Source organism: Triticum aestivum, chromosome 1B (assembly GCF_018294505.1).
Source record: "Triticum aestivum cultivar Chinese Spring chromosome 1B, IWGSC CS RefSeq v2.1, whole genome shotgun sequence".
In the NCBI taxonomy this organism is placed as follows: Eukaryota; Viridiplantae; Streptophyta; class Magnoliopsida; order Poales; family Poaceae; genus Triticum; species Triticum aestivum.
The window spans coordinates 380,991,332-381,007,865 of record NC_057795.1 but is presented as its reverse complement, the minus strand read 5'-3'; the positions used below and the strand labels follow the sequence as shown (position 1 = coordinate 381,007,865).

The 16,534-nt window shown below is 44.1% G+C and overlaps 1 protein-coding gene across 1 annotated transcript; it reads right to left on the bottom strand.

The window, feature by feature from the left end:
• Window positions 1-7,204: 7,204 nt before the first annotated feature.
• LOC123078652 (uncharacterized) lies at window positions 7,205-14,936 on the bottom strand. The gene is made up of 2 exons (XM_044501238.1): window positions 14,851-14,936; window positions 7,205-8,035 (listed from the first exon to the last, which is right to left on the bottom strand). The coding sequence occupies exons 1-2, from the start codon at window positions 14,934-14,936 to the stop codon at window positions 7,624-7,626; spliced, it is 498 nt and encodes a 165-aa protein (XP_044357173.1). The 3' UTR covers window positions 7,205-7,623.
• Window positions 14,937-16,534: the final 1,598 nt, after the last annotated feature.

Below are 16,534 nucleotides of genomic sequence, written 5' to 3'. Positions count from 1 at the left end.
ACCAAAGGAGGGCCACCAGGTGGGCACAACCCACCTGGGCGCCAGGAGGCCCAGGCGCGCCCTGGTGGGTGCTGCCCTCCTCGGCCCACCTCCGGTGCCCATCTTCTGGTATATAAGTCATTTTGACCTAGAAAAAATAAGGGGAGGACATACGGGACGAAGCGCCGCCGCCTTGAGGTGGAACTTGGGCAGGAGCACTTCTGCCCTCCGGCAGAGCGATTTCGCCGGGGGAACTTCCCTCCCGGGGGGGAAATCATCGTCATCATCATCACCAACAACTCTCTCATCTTGGGGAGGGATATCTTCATCAACATCTTCACATCACCAACTCCTCTCAAACCCGAGTTCATCTCTTGTGTTCAATCTTTGTATCAAAACTATAGATTGGTGCTTGTGGGTGACTAGTAGTGTTGATTACATCTTGTAGTTGATTACTATATGGTTTATTTGGTGGAAGATTATATGTTCAGATCCATTATGCTATTTAATACCCCTCTGATCTTGAACATGTTTATCATTTTTCAGTAGTCACTTTTGTTCTTGAGGTCACGGGAGAGATCATGTTGCAAGTAATCATGTGAACTTGATATGTGTTCGATATTTTGATGGTATGTATGTTTCCATTCTCTTAGTGGTGTCATGTGAACATCGACTACATGACACTTCACCATATTTGGGCCTAAGGGAATGCATTGTGGAGTAGTTATTAGATGGTGGGTTGCGAGAGTGACAGAAGCTTATCCAGTTTATGCGTTATTCTATAAGGGACCGATTGGATCCAAAAGTTTAATGCTATGGTTAGAATTTATTCTTAATACTTTTCTCGTAGTTGCGGATGCTTGCGAGAGGGTTAATCATAAGTAGGAGGTTTGTTCAAGTAAGAACAGCACCTAAGCACCGGTCCACCTACATATCAAATTATCAAAGTACCGAACATGAATTAAGCCAACATGATGAAAGTGACTAAATGAAATTCCCGTGTACCCTCAAGAACACTTTGATTATCATAAGAAACTATTTTGGCCTGTCCTTTGCCTCAAAAGGATTGGGCTACCTTCCTCACTTTTGTTACTACTATTGTTACTTGCTCGTTACAAATTATACTGCTATCAAACTACTCCGCTATTCACAATTTTAGCACTTGCAGACATTACCTTGTTGAAAACCACTTGTCATTTCCTTCAGCTCCTCCTTGGGTTCGACACTCTTACTTATTGAAAAGGGCTACAATTGACCCCATATACTTGTGGGTCATCAATGTATAGTAATTGTTCGCATCATACTGTATACCATTCTGCTTTAAAACCCAACTGTCAGGCTCATTTATCTTGAACTGCAATAAATCTACAGTGTGTTCAGTATTATCATCTCCCGGTGAGCCTACTGGAATAGAGGAAGGTGGAACAATGATTCCCCTCAAGGCAGTCAAGAAAATCTTTAACAGAGGCCATCTTATCAATGGCTATGATGTTTGTTGTCCTCATGTGTGAGTAGACCCCTCGTTGTCGGAGATGTGGATGAACCTTGGTATGTGTAGGATATGAAACATTATTGTGGATATGAGATCCCCTATTGAATTCTTAGTTTAATAACTTTGTGAATGTTGTGAAGGGGCTCCACTCAACATTTGAGCCTTATGGCCACAAAGTATATCACTATCATTGTAAAGGTTTAGGACGCGGAGGTAATTCAAGATGATAGTAAAGCCTACTGCTCCTAGCCTTTTTAATTTAGCAGGGAATTACGGAGAACCCTTGGAGAGGTCGTGTCAGCAGGGAAACACTTAATTATCATGAGTTGTAACCCTCTAGGGGAGACTATGATGGTGGCGTGTGTGGCATGAAGTCTACTGCGAGTAGAACGTGTACTGTACCCGGCTCCGCACATCATAATCGCCAACAATGTCTCAAGTCTATACTATGCTTATGCATATGTGCACTAGAAACATACCAATGGGGATTCTGGACTCCCTGAGAACTCCTTTTTATTCTGTTATTTCACTCGTCATTACAATCTATGCACTTCATTTACTTTTATATTATTTAGTTACAAGTCACAACACTTCTCAACAAACATTTATATCTGCCCTCACTCTGCTTTAAGTCTACAATTATCTGCAGGAACGAAATTACATAATTTTATACTAGAGGGGGAAGTCTGATTCCTGTGCTCCCTATCGGATTGATACTCTTACTTCGAAAAGGCTACAACTAAACCATGTGCACTTGCAGGTTATCAAGCTTTTTTCTGGCGCCGTTGCCGGGGAGCTGAGCACTTTTGGGCCTTACTAAGTTTTGAATTATTTTATGTCCTAACAACTTTTACAGATAAAAAGCAGCCATGGCAAATTTGTCAGGTATGAGTGGAATTGGTCGCAGGACCATCTCGAGGAGAGAAATGTTATGCTAGTTGCTCCTGACCTACTTGGCAAAACATATGAGATAAACCCTCACTTGATTGCTATGGTGAAACAAAATATGTTCGGAGGTTATGCAACTGGTGCTCGTATATGCATATTACTAAATTTGACCGTGCGTGTGTAAATTTTTGGTTGCAGGACTTGACTAGTGAACAAATAAAGGCAAAATCTGTTCCTTATTCATTGGATGGAGGAGCCGCTGAATGGTTCAAATGCCAGCCCATGAATGTCTTGCGAAACTGGTCAGAATTGTTGAAAGCATTCTTTACTTACTATTATCCTCAAGGAAAATTATGTACAATAAGAAGGAAAATAAGCAGCTTTGGGCAACAATAAGGTGAGAAATTGGTAGATGCATAACGCAAAATACTCTTTGCATGTCCTGAACACCATTATCTTGATTACTAAAACTTGAAAACTTTGCAACACAAAACTCAAGAGAAAATCTTATGAGATCCGTTAGTACAAGAAAATAAATCACCACTTTTGGTACTGTTGTGAACTCGTTCTTTATTTATATTGATGTAGTATCTACTGTATTCCAACTTTTCCATGGTTCATACCCCCCCCCCCCCCCCCCCCGCGCGATACTACCCATAGATCCATCAAAATAAGCAAACAACACATAGAAAACAGAATTTGTTTAAAACAGGGCAGTCTGTAGTAATCAGGAAACTTCGTACACTTATGTAACTCCAAAAATTCTGAAAAATTAGGACAACATGTGCCATCTGTGTACCAATCTTGTGCAAAAAGAATCTGATCAAAATCAGGCTTCTGTAAAAAACGAAAATTATTTTCCTGGGCGCAAAAGTTTCTGTTTTTCAGCAAGATCAAAACAACTATCACCGTCAACCATCCCAAAGGTCTTACTTGGCACAAACACTAACTAAAACACAAAAACACATCTAACCAGAGTCTAGATGAATTATTTATTGGAAAACAGGAGTGGAAAATATTGGGTTGTCTCCCAACAAGCGCTTTTCTTTAAAGCCTTTTAGCTAGGCATTGATAATTTCAATGATGCTCACATGAAAGACAAGAATTGAAGCGCAAAGAGAGCATCATAAAACACGTGAAAAATACATCTAAGTCTAAGATACTTCCTATGCATAGGCATTTTATAAGCAAACAAATTGTCAAGGCAAGCAAAAACTAGCATATGCAAGGAACAAGAAAGAGACGATAGCAATATCAACATAAAAAGAGGTAATTTAGTAACATGAAAATTTCTACAACCATATTTTCCTCTCTCATAATAATTACATGTAGGATCATAAGCAAATTCAACAATATAGCTATAACATAACATATTCTCAACATGATCCACATGCATGCAAAGTTGACACTCTTCCAAAATAGTGGGATTAACATTAACTAAAGTCATGACCTCTCCAAACCCAAGTTTATCAAAAAATTCATAAGATTGAACATTCTCCATATATGTGGGATCTAAAGTTGACACTCTTCCAAACCCAATTTCCATATTATTGCAAACATTATTATCAATCTCATATTCATCATGGGGCTTAAATAAATTTTCAAGATCGTAAGAAGAATCACCCCAATCATGATCATTGCAACAAGTAATGGACATAACAAAACTAGCATCCCCAAGCTTAGGGTTTTGCATATCATTAACACAATTGACACTATTAGAATTTATAATAACATCATTGCAGTCATGTTTTTCATTCAAAGATCTATCATGAATCACTTCATAAAGCACTTCATCACAATTTTCAGATTCACGAATTTCAAGAAAAACCTCATAAAGATAATCTAGTGCACTCAACTCACTAGCAATTGGTTCATCATAGTTGGATCTTTTAAAAATATTAGCAAGTGGATGAGGATCCATAAACTCTTTGCTTCTGATTTTCAATAAACACACAATTATATCAAGCAAACGAGCAAACAAACCAAGTAAGACATAAGGGCAAATGAAAAGACGAACGAAAGAAGGGCGAATAAAAAAGATAAATCTTTTCGAAAAAAAATTTAGAAGTGGGGGAGAGGAAAACGAGAGGCAAATGGCGAATAACGTAATGCAAGAGATGAGAGTTTCATGATGGGTACTTGGTATGTCTTGACTTGGTGTAGATCTCCCCGGCAACGGCGCCAGATATTCTCCCTGCTACTTCCTGAGCTTGCATTGGTTTTTCCCTTGAAGAGGAAAGGGTGTTGCAGCAAAGTAGAGATAAGTATTTCCCTCAGTTAGAGAACCAAGATATCAATCCAGTAGGATACAACGCACAAGCCACCAATACCTGCACAAACAATCAAACAACTTGCACCCAACATGATAAAGGGGTTGTCAATCCCTTCACGGTTACTTGCAAAAGTGATATCTGATAGAGATAGATAAACAAATGATAAAATATTTTTGGGTTTTTTGGTTTATAGATCTGAATGTTAAAGATAGCAAAATAGTAGATCGGAAACTAATATAATGGGAAATAGACCCGGGAGCCATAGGTTTCCCTAGAGGCTTCTCTCAAGATGGCAAATAATACGATGGGTGAACAAATTGCTAGCGAGCAATTGGTAGAAAAGCACAAAGTTATGACGATATCCAAGGCAATGATTATCAAATATAGGCATCATGTCCGTGTCAAGTAGACCGACTCCTGCCTGCATCTACTACTATTACTCCACACATCGACCGACTCCTTCCTGCATCTAGAGTATTAAGTTCATGAAGAACAGATTAATGCATTAAGTAAGAAGACATGATGTAGAGGAATAAACTCAAGCAATATGATGTAAACCCCATCTTTTTATCCTCGATGGGAACAATACAATACGTGCCTTGCTGCCCCTACTGTCACTGGGAAAGGACACCGCAAGATTGAACCAAAGCTAAGCACTTCTCCCATTGCAAGAAAAATCAATCTAGTTGGCCAAACTAAACCGATAGTTCGAAGAGAAATACAAAGATATCAAATCATGCATATAAGAATTCAGAGAAGATTCAGATAATATTCATAGATAAGCTGATCATAAATCCACAACTCATCGGATCTCGACAAACACACCGCAAAAGAAGATTACATCGGATAGATCTCCAAGAACATCGAGGAGAACATGGTATTAAGAATCAAAGAGAGAGAAGAAGCCATCTAGCTACTAGCTATGGACCCGTAGGTCTGTGGTAAACTACTCACACTTCATCGAAAGGGTAATAGAGTTGATGTAGAAGCCATCCGTGATCGAACCCCCCTTCGGCAGGATGCCGGAAAAGGCCCCTAGATGGGATCTCATGGGAACAGAAGGTTGCGATGGTGGAAAGTGTTTTCGTGGATGCCTATGGTGGTTTGGGAATATATATGAATATATAGGAGGAAGATCTAGGTCAGGGGGTCATCGAGGGGCCCACAAGGTAGGGGGCACGCCCTGCCCCCTAGGCGTGCCCTCCCCCCTCATCGCCACCTGTGGCTCTTCTGACTTGGTCTCCAAGTCTCTTGGGTGTCTTCTGGTCCAAGAAAAATCATCGTGAAGGTTTTATTCCGTTTGGACTCCGTTTGGTATTCCTTTTCTACGAGGCTCAAAAACAAGGAAAAAACAGAAACTGGCATTGGGCTCTAGGTTAATAAGTTAGTCCCAAAAATAATATAAAATAGCATATTAATGCATATAAAACATCCAAAATAGATAATATAATAGCATGGAACAATAAAAAATTATAGATACATTGGAGACGTATCATAGCCCTCCGTGGACTCGCACCACCGTTACCCTTCGTGGGTTGAAGTCTCCATCAATGTGGATGTACGATAGCACCACCTATCGGAACCATGCCAAAAATCTTCGTGCCTACATTGTGTTTGCTTTCTTCAAACCCTTCTCTTTACCTTCATGTGTAATGTTTTACATTCCGCTGCTATACTCTTAGAATTGCATGTGTAGGTTGATTGCTTGACTTGTACTAGTTGCTAAAATCCGCCAGCACTTAAAATTGGGAAAAGGCTAGATTTTTATTTAGTCAAGTAGTCTAGTCACCCCTCCTCTAGACCTACTTTCGATCCTACACGATGCCAATGTGGCCAAGCGGCGGGGTGTAATGCAGGCGCGGGAGTTGGTTACTCGATCGGCGTGCCTGTTGAATGACGGTAGCCAGACAGACAAGCAGCCCATTTGAATGCGGTAGATATCTGCTCGTTCTCGTCTAGTAACGTCTCTCTGACAATGAACAGACATGAACACCATGGACGCGGTGTGGGAGGTTCTCTCGTACGACTAGCCAGTTCAATGTCGACACCAGTGAGAGGTTACATTTAATTTGGACCGGCATCAATGTAGACCTGAGGCTCTAGAGCAGCCTAAATGCGGGGCTATCGCTTCCGGCAGGAAACAACGAGGGAGGGAGAGAGTTTTAGCTGGGACCAGATTGTCGGACGCGTGTGTAACAACACCACACAATGTTGGATGGCAGAATGGTTGCAGACATCTTGGGTCGGCCGGATGCGGACGGTTTGAGGTTCAACGTGGGAGATGCCCTTAGTCCAACTCCAACGCACGACCCCAAATCATCTCTGAACATCCGTTTGGGTGCAAACGGACACATGCAATGACCCAACGCGCGGGAGCATACCCATTTTTTGTTCGGTCTATGTTCGTTCAGCTCCATTTCCAGACCAAATTTGATCAGGATTTGCGTCCAAAGCAAACACAACCAGACACTTTCTAGGCACTCTGTCCTTCTCTATCCACTTCTCGTTCGGCCTGGCCAACCTGGCGTACACCCACCACCTCCCACATTTCTCTCTCTCCCCACCCACCCACCTTAGCTCCACTCGCCGGCACAAGATGCAGACGCATGCCGACCATGGATGCCCCGCCACTGCCCACCGGCCACACGTCCGTCCCTCGTCGTCATGCTCACATGCAACAGCAGCAACATGTCACGCTGGAGGTCACGCTGGAGGTCACGCTGGAGCTTTCAGCAACAACAGCAGACGGAGGGCAGGGCGCCGGCGCCGGCGAGGTGGCGAGGGCGCGGGCGGGCAGGGCGGCGTCTCGCTCTACATCGCCTACCTCGTCCTCGTCTGGACCTCAGAGTGTTGCGCCGAGCCGGGCAAGCCGTCGCACCTCGACCTCGTCGCACTGCTCCTCCTCGACGACGAATATGAGGACATCGTTCGTCCGCTGCCGTCCTCCTCCTCTAAGACCGCGCCAAGCTCCACAATAGCACTCTGCTTGCATTAGCTTGTGTGCGCCTTCCGCATGCCGATGTACCTCCCATGGCGCCTGACCATCCCGAACATCGCCGCGCACCGCTGGTCACGTCCCTGCGCCGTGGCGTCCACCACGCTGGCGCCCGTGCTCCTTGCCACGACCTGGACCTCGCACATCCCGACGACAACCTCCTCGCGCCACCACAATAGGGACGGCCACGCGATCCTCCTCGCTAACACCGTCCTCGGCCTTCCCCTGTCTGTGCTACCAGCGGCCACAGCGTAAGCCGCCTTGCTCCCGCGCGGGCGCCGGCGACACGTGTCGTGGCTAGCGGCGGGGTTCCTGATGAGCGTGTTGTTGGCATACACCCTGGCGCGTGAGCAGGTAGCCATCGGGTACATGGTGGGCGTGAAGGCGAGCGTGCTGGGCATGACGGTGCTGGATTGGGGTAGGCGCGCAGTACCCAACGCCGTTCACGCTCCCGGCTGACGCGGCGGAGTACAGGAGGAGCCGCGGGCAGGGCGTCCACGCCCCCGGCTGACGCGGCGGAGTACAGGAGGAGCCGCGGGCAGGGCGTCCACGCCTGCTAGGTTTTCGAGAAAATGACGGGGCCGACAACTCATCAGATGAGGTAGCCCTGTTGGATACAGAAAGACAGTGTCCGCCTGTTCGTCCGCGTCTATTGTCCGGTTTTTTTTTTCTAAACGGACAAAATCCGGACAAACTAACGTCCGTTTGGAATAGACTCTCGGAGTTGGCCTTACAATTCATATGCTTGGACCGCGGGAGCACTTTTCTTGCAGGACAAACATGGTGAGAGCGGGTCATCTGCTTTGACCGATCGGCCGTGACCGCGTGAGTATGTAGAGCATGCTAGTAGTACTGCCGTCTGCCGCACGCACGGGCAAGTCGGTCAAAGTAGAAGATTATATGCAGGGCCGGAAGACTTGGACTTGACTTGTGCGCCAAGGCCAAGGCTGTGATGTTTTTCTTTTCATTTTTGAACAAAGCTGTGATGATTGATGGACCGCTTCGTGCTTGCTCGCTCGGTCCGTCGTCTCATTTGTCAGCTTGTTCTCCATACTGCAGTCCCACAGTTCATTCATTTCCTCCTGCTCAGCCTGTCATACACAGGCACGTAAACAGTATGGACAAGAAGTTTAATTCATTATACAGTATACAGTATGCATGGCTGATTCCCTTTTCCAAAACAAATGTAAAAATAGCCTTTCATTTTGAGATAATTAACAGCTCATACCGAATGGTAAGTAAACTGTTGGAAATATTAGCACTTTTTCGATTAATCTAATCCACAAGTAAATGATAAGCATGGCAAATACGGTATGCATCTCATACCAATACCTAAGCATATGAGCACGTACAGTACATAGAAACGAAACATCTATGAACGGCATATATACGGCCAACACATGAACGAGCATATAGGGGATGAACGAGTCCTACCCTCCGGTTGGCCAGGCCAACGTGGCGCCGGCAGCAGCAGCAGCCTCGGCATCAGCCAAGGCCTTCTTCTTGACGACTTCGTCGTCATCCATGGAATCGATGTAGAGGAAGTACTGGAAGCAGAGGCGGACGAAGACGGGGATGGATCGGGAGTAGTCGCATCGAGACGCTCCCCAAAAACCTTATTGCCGTTCTCCTGGGCAGGATCTCGAACGACAGGGTTCCAGAGGCACCTGCTCTTCCGACCAACCATGCACGCGGTCGTCGGGATGGGATTGGCGAAAGCAGCACAGAGAGACGAACAATAGATGACGGCTAGGGTGTATGAGAGGGATTGAGTGAACTGAGTTAGGGTTCACTTCACTGCCAGCGCCTTCTTATATAGGCCGTCAGGTAGATGGGGCTGGGCCAGGCCCACAACCGAGTCCGCGAACAGCCCACGGTCCAACGTCTTGGACAATGGCGCTTCCATAAGTGACTCGTTAATTAATTACAAATTAATAAATCATTCCTGACCGGCAAAAATAAGCTTCGGCTCGGCTCATTCCCGCAACCCGCGGCGCACGCGCGTCGTGACGAGGCGAGGCGAGGCGAAGCGGGCGGCGGAGAAGGAGGAGCGCACGTGTACAACTCATGTTCCCAAGCTCCCAATAGCAAATGGTAGAGCAGCCCTTATAAAGAGGTCTCACTCTTCTTACTGTAGCATTATGAGACTAAACTTCTCACCATACTTCCCACCACTTGTCGCACACATACATGGGCCTTAGAGATTAACCAAGGATTATTATCTTATATGGGCCTAAGCCCATCCATAATCCATCAATCCCCCACCAGATCTCGAGACACATAAGTTTGTCAACTGTTCCAAATAATGTTTGATATACCAGAATTTTCAGTGGAGACTGTTAAGTTGAACTTCCACCTAGAGCAATAGGATTATACTTCTTACAACTGAGCAATGGACTATGCCTTTTTTTGAACACAGTACAGACACAAGCGCTCATATACACGCGCACACACTCACCCCTATGAACGCACACACGCACACCCTACCCCTATGAGCATCTTCGAAAGACTGAGTCGGCATATCATCTTGAAATTTACGAAGTCACTGTAGGCACCTCGTTATCGATGAGAACGTCTCCTCCCACTGAATGCGCATCGCCGGAAATCCTGAAATAAATCCAAAATAAATGCGAGCACCGGGATTTGAACCCTGGTGGGCTGGGGATACCACAGTCCCTCTAACCATCCAACCACAGGTTGGTTCGCAACAATAGACTATGCCTTGAATTGTCAGTTTAGCATGCAGAAGTATCACCTATTGTCAGCTGATATGTGGCTGCCGAAGGCTAAACCCCACGGGTGGAGCTTATAAGTCATACTCCGTACCTTCTCATGAGCTTCCTAGAGATCACCCAATCTCATAGACTGTGTCCAGCAGTCGGGGCTCACATATGTGTGTTCCTCCAAAGAATGCTCTGTAGGTTAGCATCTTGCTTACATAAGCTTTGGAACACATTAAGACAAAAGTCAACCTGCCTTACAGAATTGAGAGTATCATTGTATCTCCAACAGAGTAGGTTAATTAAGGATACTCTCCTCAGTTGACCGCTGGATTGTTTTCACAGGTCCTAATTCACGGGATCTTCGATCACATAGGTTGGGTTACCCCCATGGCAACTTACGTGGGTCTCATGCCCATCTCCCTCGATGCATTTTCTATCACAGTCCGTGATAGCCCTTTCATAAAAGGGTCTGCCAGATTTTTAGCAGTCTGTATATAATCGAGTGCTATCACTCCGAAAATTCTTAATTTTCAGACAGATTTCAATCTTCTTCTTATGTGCTTTGTGGATTTCATATTGTCTTTTGAACTCTTAGCCTTGGCAATCACAGTTTGATTGCCACAGTTCATAAGGACAGCCGGGACTGGTTTATCAACCACTGGCAAATCCATCAAAAGCTCTCGAAGCCTTTCTGCTTCGACGCATGATGTGTCTAATGTTGTGAGTTCTGCTTCCATAGTCGATCTGATTAAGATCGTCTTCTTGCAAGACTTCCAGAAAACAGTACCACCACCAAGTGTGAAGACATATCCACTTGTGGCTTTCATCTCATCAGCATCATATATCCAATTCGAATCACTATACCCCTCAAGTATCGTTGGGTACCCAGAATAGTAAATTCCATAGTTCACAATACCTTGCAAATAGTGCATCACTTGCTCAACAGCATGCCAATGCACATCTCCCGGATTGAAAACAAACCGGCTCAGTTTGCACACAGCAAATGAGATGTCAGGACGAGTAGCACAAGCTAGGTACATGAGTGAACCAACCACTTGAGAATATCTCAATTGATCTACAACTGTGCATTCGAACTTTCGAATCCGCACGCTAGGATCATATGGTGTTGCAGAAGGTTTGCAGTCCGAATATCCAAAATGGCTCAAAATCTTCTCAACATAGTGGGATTGCAAAAGTGTAATTCCACCCTTAGTATCTCGTAGTAGCTTGATGTTCAAGATAACATCAGCCAAGCCTAGGTTTTTCATCTCAAAGTTATGACATAGAAAGGCCTTGACCTCCTCAAATGACTTTGAGGTGGGTCCCAAATATCAGTATGTCATCGACATACAGACACAATATTACTCCTTCGCCCACACCATAGCAATAGTATACACATTTGTCAGCTTCATTAAATACAAAGCCAGCAGATGTCAAAGTTGTATTGAACTTCTCATGCCATTGCTTAGGCGCTTGTTTCAGGCCATACAAAGATTTCACTAGCTTGCACACCTTTCTTTCCTGGCCATTTACTACAAAGCCATCTAGCCGTTGCATGTAAATTTCCTCGTCTAGTTCTCCATTAAGGAAAGTCGTCTTAACGTCCATCTGATGAACGAGAAGACCATGCGAGGTAGCCAAAGCGAGTAACACTCGAATAGTTGTCAGTCTAGCCACATGTGAGTAAGTATCGAAGAAATCCTCTTCTTCTTTCTGGGTATAACCCTTGGCCACAAGCCTAGCCTTGTACTTCTCAATAGTACCATCGGGCCTAAGCTTCCTTTTGAACACCCACTTACGTCCCAATGGTTGGCAACCATAAGGACGATCAGTGATCTCCCATGACCCGTTAGCCATGATGGAATCCATCTCGCTATGGACCGCATCCTTTTAGTAGTCAGCATCAGAAGATGCATAAGCTTCTGAAATGGAAGTGGGAGTGTCGTCATCCACGAGGCACATGAGGAAATCATCACCAAAAGACTTTGTAGTCCTCTGTCTCTTGATCCTAATAGGAGCTTCCTCGTCATCCTCTAATGAACTTTCATCACTTATGTGTTCATAATATTCCACCAGAATGGCAGGTTCAGGAGTCTCGTCAGATTCCAGTCTAGAACTGCTTTGCATATCTCTCATGGGGAAAATATTCTCAAAGAATGTAGCATCCTTAGACTCTATAACTGTACCGACCTTTTGGTCAGGTACCTCAGATTTCACTACTAGAAATCTATAGCCAACGCTATTCTTAGCGTATCCCAAATTAACGCAGTCCATGGTCTTTGGACCAAGCTTACGCTTTTTGGGGATCGGCACATTGACTTTTGCCAACTAGCCCCAAGTGCGCAAGTAAGAGAGTGTAGTTCTTTTCTTTTCCCATTGCTCATAGGGAGTAGTCTCATTATCCTTTGCAGGAACTTTATTCAGGACATGACATGATGTCAATACAGCCTCCCCCCACCATGCCTTGGATAAACTCGATGTATCTAACATGACATTAACCAAATCTGTTAGAGTACGGTTTTTTCGTTCGGCAACCCCGTTTGACCGGGGTGAATAGGGAGGTGTCCTCTCATGAATAATACCATGTTCCGCACAGAATAAGTCGAACTCATTAGAAAAGTACTCTCCACCATGATCAGACCAGACTCGTTTTATTTCCTTCTCAAGCTGGTTCTCAACTTCAGCCTTATAGATTTTAAAGTAGTGTAGAGCCTCATCCTTTGTATTTAACAGATACACATAACAAAATCTAGTGGAATCATCAATTAAAGTCATGAAGTATTTCTTTCCACCTTTATTCAACACACCATTCATCTCACACAGATCTGAATGTATGAGCTCTAATGGTGTCAGGTGTCTCTCCTTCGTAGGCTTGTGAGGCTTACGAGGTTGTTTAGCTTTCGCACACACATGGCACTTAGAGCCTTTGGATAAAGTGAAACTCGGAATTAAATTCATCTTAGCCAGCCGCATCATACAACTGAAATTTATGTGACAAAGACGTGAATGCCAAACCTCATATTCATTCAGATTAGAATGAATTTGTTTCACGACTTTATTACAGAAATCCTCCAAGGAAAGGCGAAACAAACCACCACAATCATATCCTTTTCCAGCAAATAGTCCATACCGAGATACAACTACTTTGTTAGACTCAAATACTAACTTAAACCCTTATTTACATAGAAGGGAGACACTAACGAGATTCTTCTTGATGGCGGAGACATGTTGGACGTTCTTCAGTTGCACGATCTTTCCTGAAGTAAATTTCAGATCTATCGTGCCAACACCATGAACAGAAGCATGCGAGCCGTTCCCCTTCAGGACAGAACAATCTCGTGCGACCTGGTAAGAAAAAAAAGACACATCGGCACACACATGAATATTGGCCCTAGTGTCAACCCACCAATCGGTGGACTGAGAAACTGGAAGTACGGTAAACAGATTACCATGCCCAGATGCCCCATCATTGTTGCTTAGAGTGACATTAACAGACTTGGCGTCCTGTCCTGGCTTCTTGTACTTGTTTAGGCACTTGTTTGCCCAATGTTCCTCTGAACCACAAGTAAACCAGTCATCTCTCTTTTTGTCTTTCTTCTTACCCTTCTTCTTGAAGGTAGTATTCTGCTGGACAGAGTTATTTCCCTTGAACTTGTGAGAATTCTTCTGCACCACTGGCACTAGAAGAACCCTCTGCCCCTTCCACGTGTGAGTCCTTTGCTCTCGAGCTATGCTCAACACTTAGATGACCGATGGCATCCTCAACAGAGAATTCATGTCTCAAGTGCTTGAAAGAAGTAGCAAAGTTCCTCCATCTAGGAGGGAGTTTTGCAATAATGCAACCCGCGACAAACTTGTCCGATAACTCACACTTCAGGAGCTCCGGCTCCTTAGCGATGCATTGTATCTCATGGGCCTGGTCCAATGCAGAATGGTTATCAACCATTTGTAATCATGGAACTGCTCCATAGCATACAACTCGCTTCCAGCATCGGTTGCGCCGAACTTAGCTTCGAGCACATCCCACAAATTCTTGGTAACACACATATGGAGATACGTGTCGACTAACTTGTCTCCGATGACAGTAAGAACAGCTCCCATAAAGATGGTGGTTGCCTCCCTAAACGCATTCTCCTGTTCAGGAGCAGTCGTTACTGTGGGAGACACACCACCAACCAAGAACACGTTCATAGCTGTGAGCCACAAGGTAGTCCTTGTCTACCAACGCTTAAAGTGTGTTCCAATAAACTTTTCCGGTTTCAGAGTAGCGGTGAAGCCATGAGTAGAAAAGTGCCTAAAATAAGGTTTTTGGATTGGAAATATTAGCACTTTCCGACTAATCTAATCCACGAGTAAATGATAAGCATGGCAAATACGGTATGCATATCATACCGATACCTAAGCATGTGAGTATGTACCATACATAGAAATGAAACATCTATGAACATCATATATACGGCCAACACATGAAAGAGCATATAGAGGATGAATGAGGCATACCCTCCGGTTGGCCAGGCCAACGCGGTGCCGATAGCAGCAGCCTCGGCATCAGCCAAGGCCTTCTTGGCGACTTCATCGTCAACCATGGAGTCGATAAAGAAGTAGTAGTGGAAGCAGAGGCGGACGAAGATGGGGATGGATCGGGAGCAGTCGCGTCGAGACGCTCCTCAAAAACCTTATTGCCATTCTCCCGGGCAGGATCTTGAACAATAGGGTTCCGGAGGCACCTGCTCTCCTGAGCAACCGTGCATGTGGTCGTCGGGATGGGATCGACGGAAGCTGCACGGAGAGAGGAACAGTAGATGACGGCTAGGGTTGTACGAGAGGGAGTGAGTGAACTGAGTTAGGGTTCACTCCACTGGCTAACGACTTCTTGTATAGGACCGTCTTAAACAGTGGCGCTTCCGTAAGCGACTCGTTAATTAATTAACCATTCCTGACCGGCAAAAATAAGCTTCGGCTCGACTCATTCCTGCAACCCGCGGTGCGCGCGCGTCGTGGCGAGGCGAGGCGGGTGGCGGAGGAGGAGTGCACGTGTACAGCTCCTGTTCTCAAGCTCCCAATAGCAAGTGGTAGGGCAGGCTTTATAAAGAAGTCTCACTCTTCTTACTGTAGCAGTATGGGACTAAACTTTCCACCATACTTCCCACCACTTGCCGCACACATGCATGAGCCTTAGAGATTAACCAGGGATTATTATCTTATATGGGCCTAAGCCTATCCATAACCCATCAATCCCCCATCAGATCTCGAGGCACATAAGTTTGTCAAGTGTTCCAAACAATGTTGGATATACCAGAATTTTCAGTGGAGATTGTTAAGTTAAACTTCCACCTAAAGCAATAGGATTAGACTTCTTCGCAACTGAACAATGGATTATGCCTTGAATTGTCAGTTTCTATAATAGTAGGGACCCCCCCCCCAAAAAAAATTGTCTCAATGATTCGAACTTGGGCCGTTGATTTTGTGCGCGTTCGGCTAACCACTGGAGCTACCTGGTACTAGAGGCTAATAGCAGAGCGAAATATTTAAGAACAATTGTAGTCGCGCTGTAACATATGGAAGTTCACAAATTTCAAAAGAGGCTCACCAACATCCAAAAAGAGTTCACGAATTTGTCTAAAGAAGAAATAAGCCACATACTCAAAATAGTTCACGAAAATTGAAAAATATAACTAATCTAAGAGAAAAGTTCATAAATTTGGAAGTTCACGAATTTGAAAATATCATAGATTTTGAAAAAGTTTATGAAGTTGCAAAAGTTCATGAATTTGAAAAGGATCACAACTTTTAAAAAAGTTCATGGATCTGAAAAAGTACATGAATTTGGAAAAGTTCATCGATTTCGAAAAAAAAAACTCATCGATGTGAAAACATTTCATTGATTTTGAAGAAAAACTTCACAATTTTTTTTGAAAACAATCATCGATTTTGAAAAAAAGAGTTTATTTACTTGAAAAGGTAAAAATATTTGACTAAAAAGTTCATAAATTTTTAAAAAGAAATTCATCAGTTCTGAAAAAAATCACAAATTTCAAAAAAGTTCATTGATCTTGAAAAAAGGTTCACAAATATGGAAAATAATCGTCAATTTCAAGAAAGGTAGATCAAAGTTGAAAAAGGTTCACTAATTTTTCAAGGAAATTTTGCAAATTTCAAAAAGTTCACAAATGTGAAGAAAAGT

What these genes read in the sequence shown, in the direction of transcription:
- LOC123078652 (XM_044501238.1), bottom strand. Translation starts at nt 14,936, where the DNA reads ATGGTTGACGATGAAGTCGCCAAGAAGGCCTTGGCTGATGCCGAGGCT. An exon ending in TTGGCCTGGCCAACCGGAGG is followed by an intron (nt 8,036 to 14,850) that starts GTATGCCTCATT and finishes ACCCCAATCCAG; the next exon opens with CACCGTCATGCCCAGCACGC.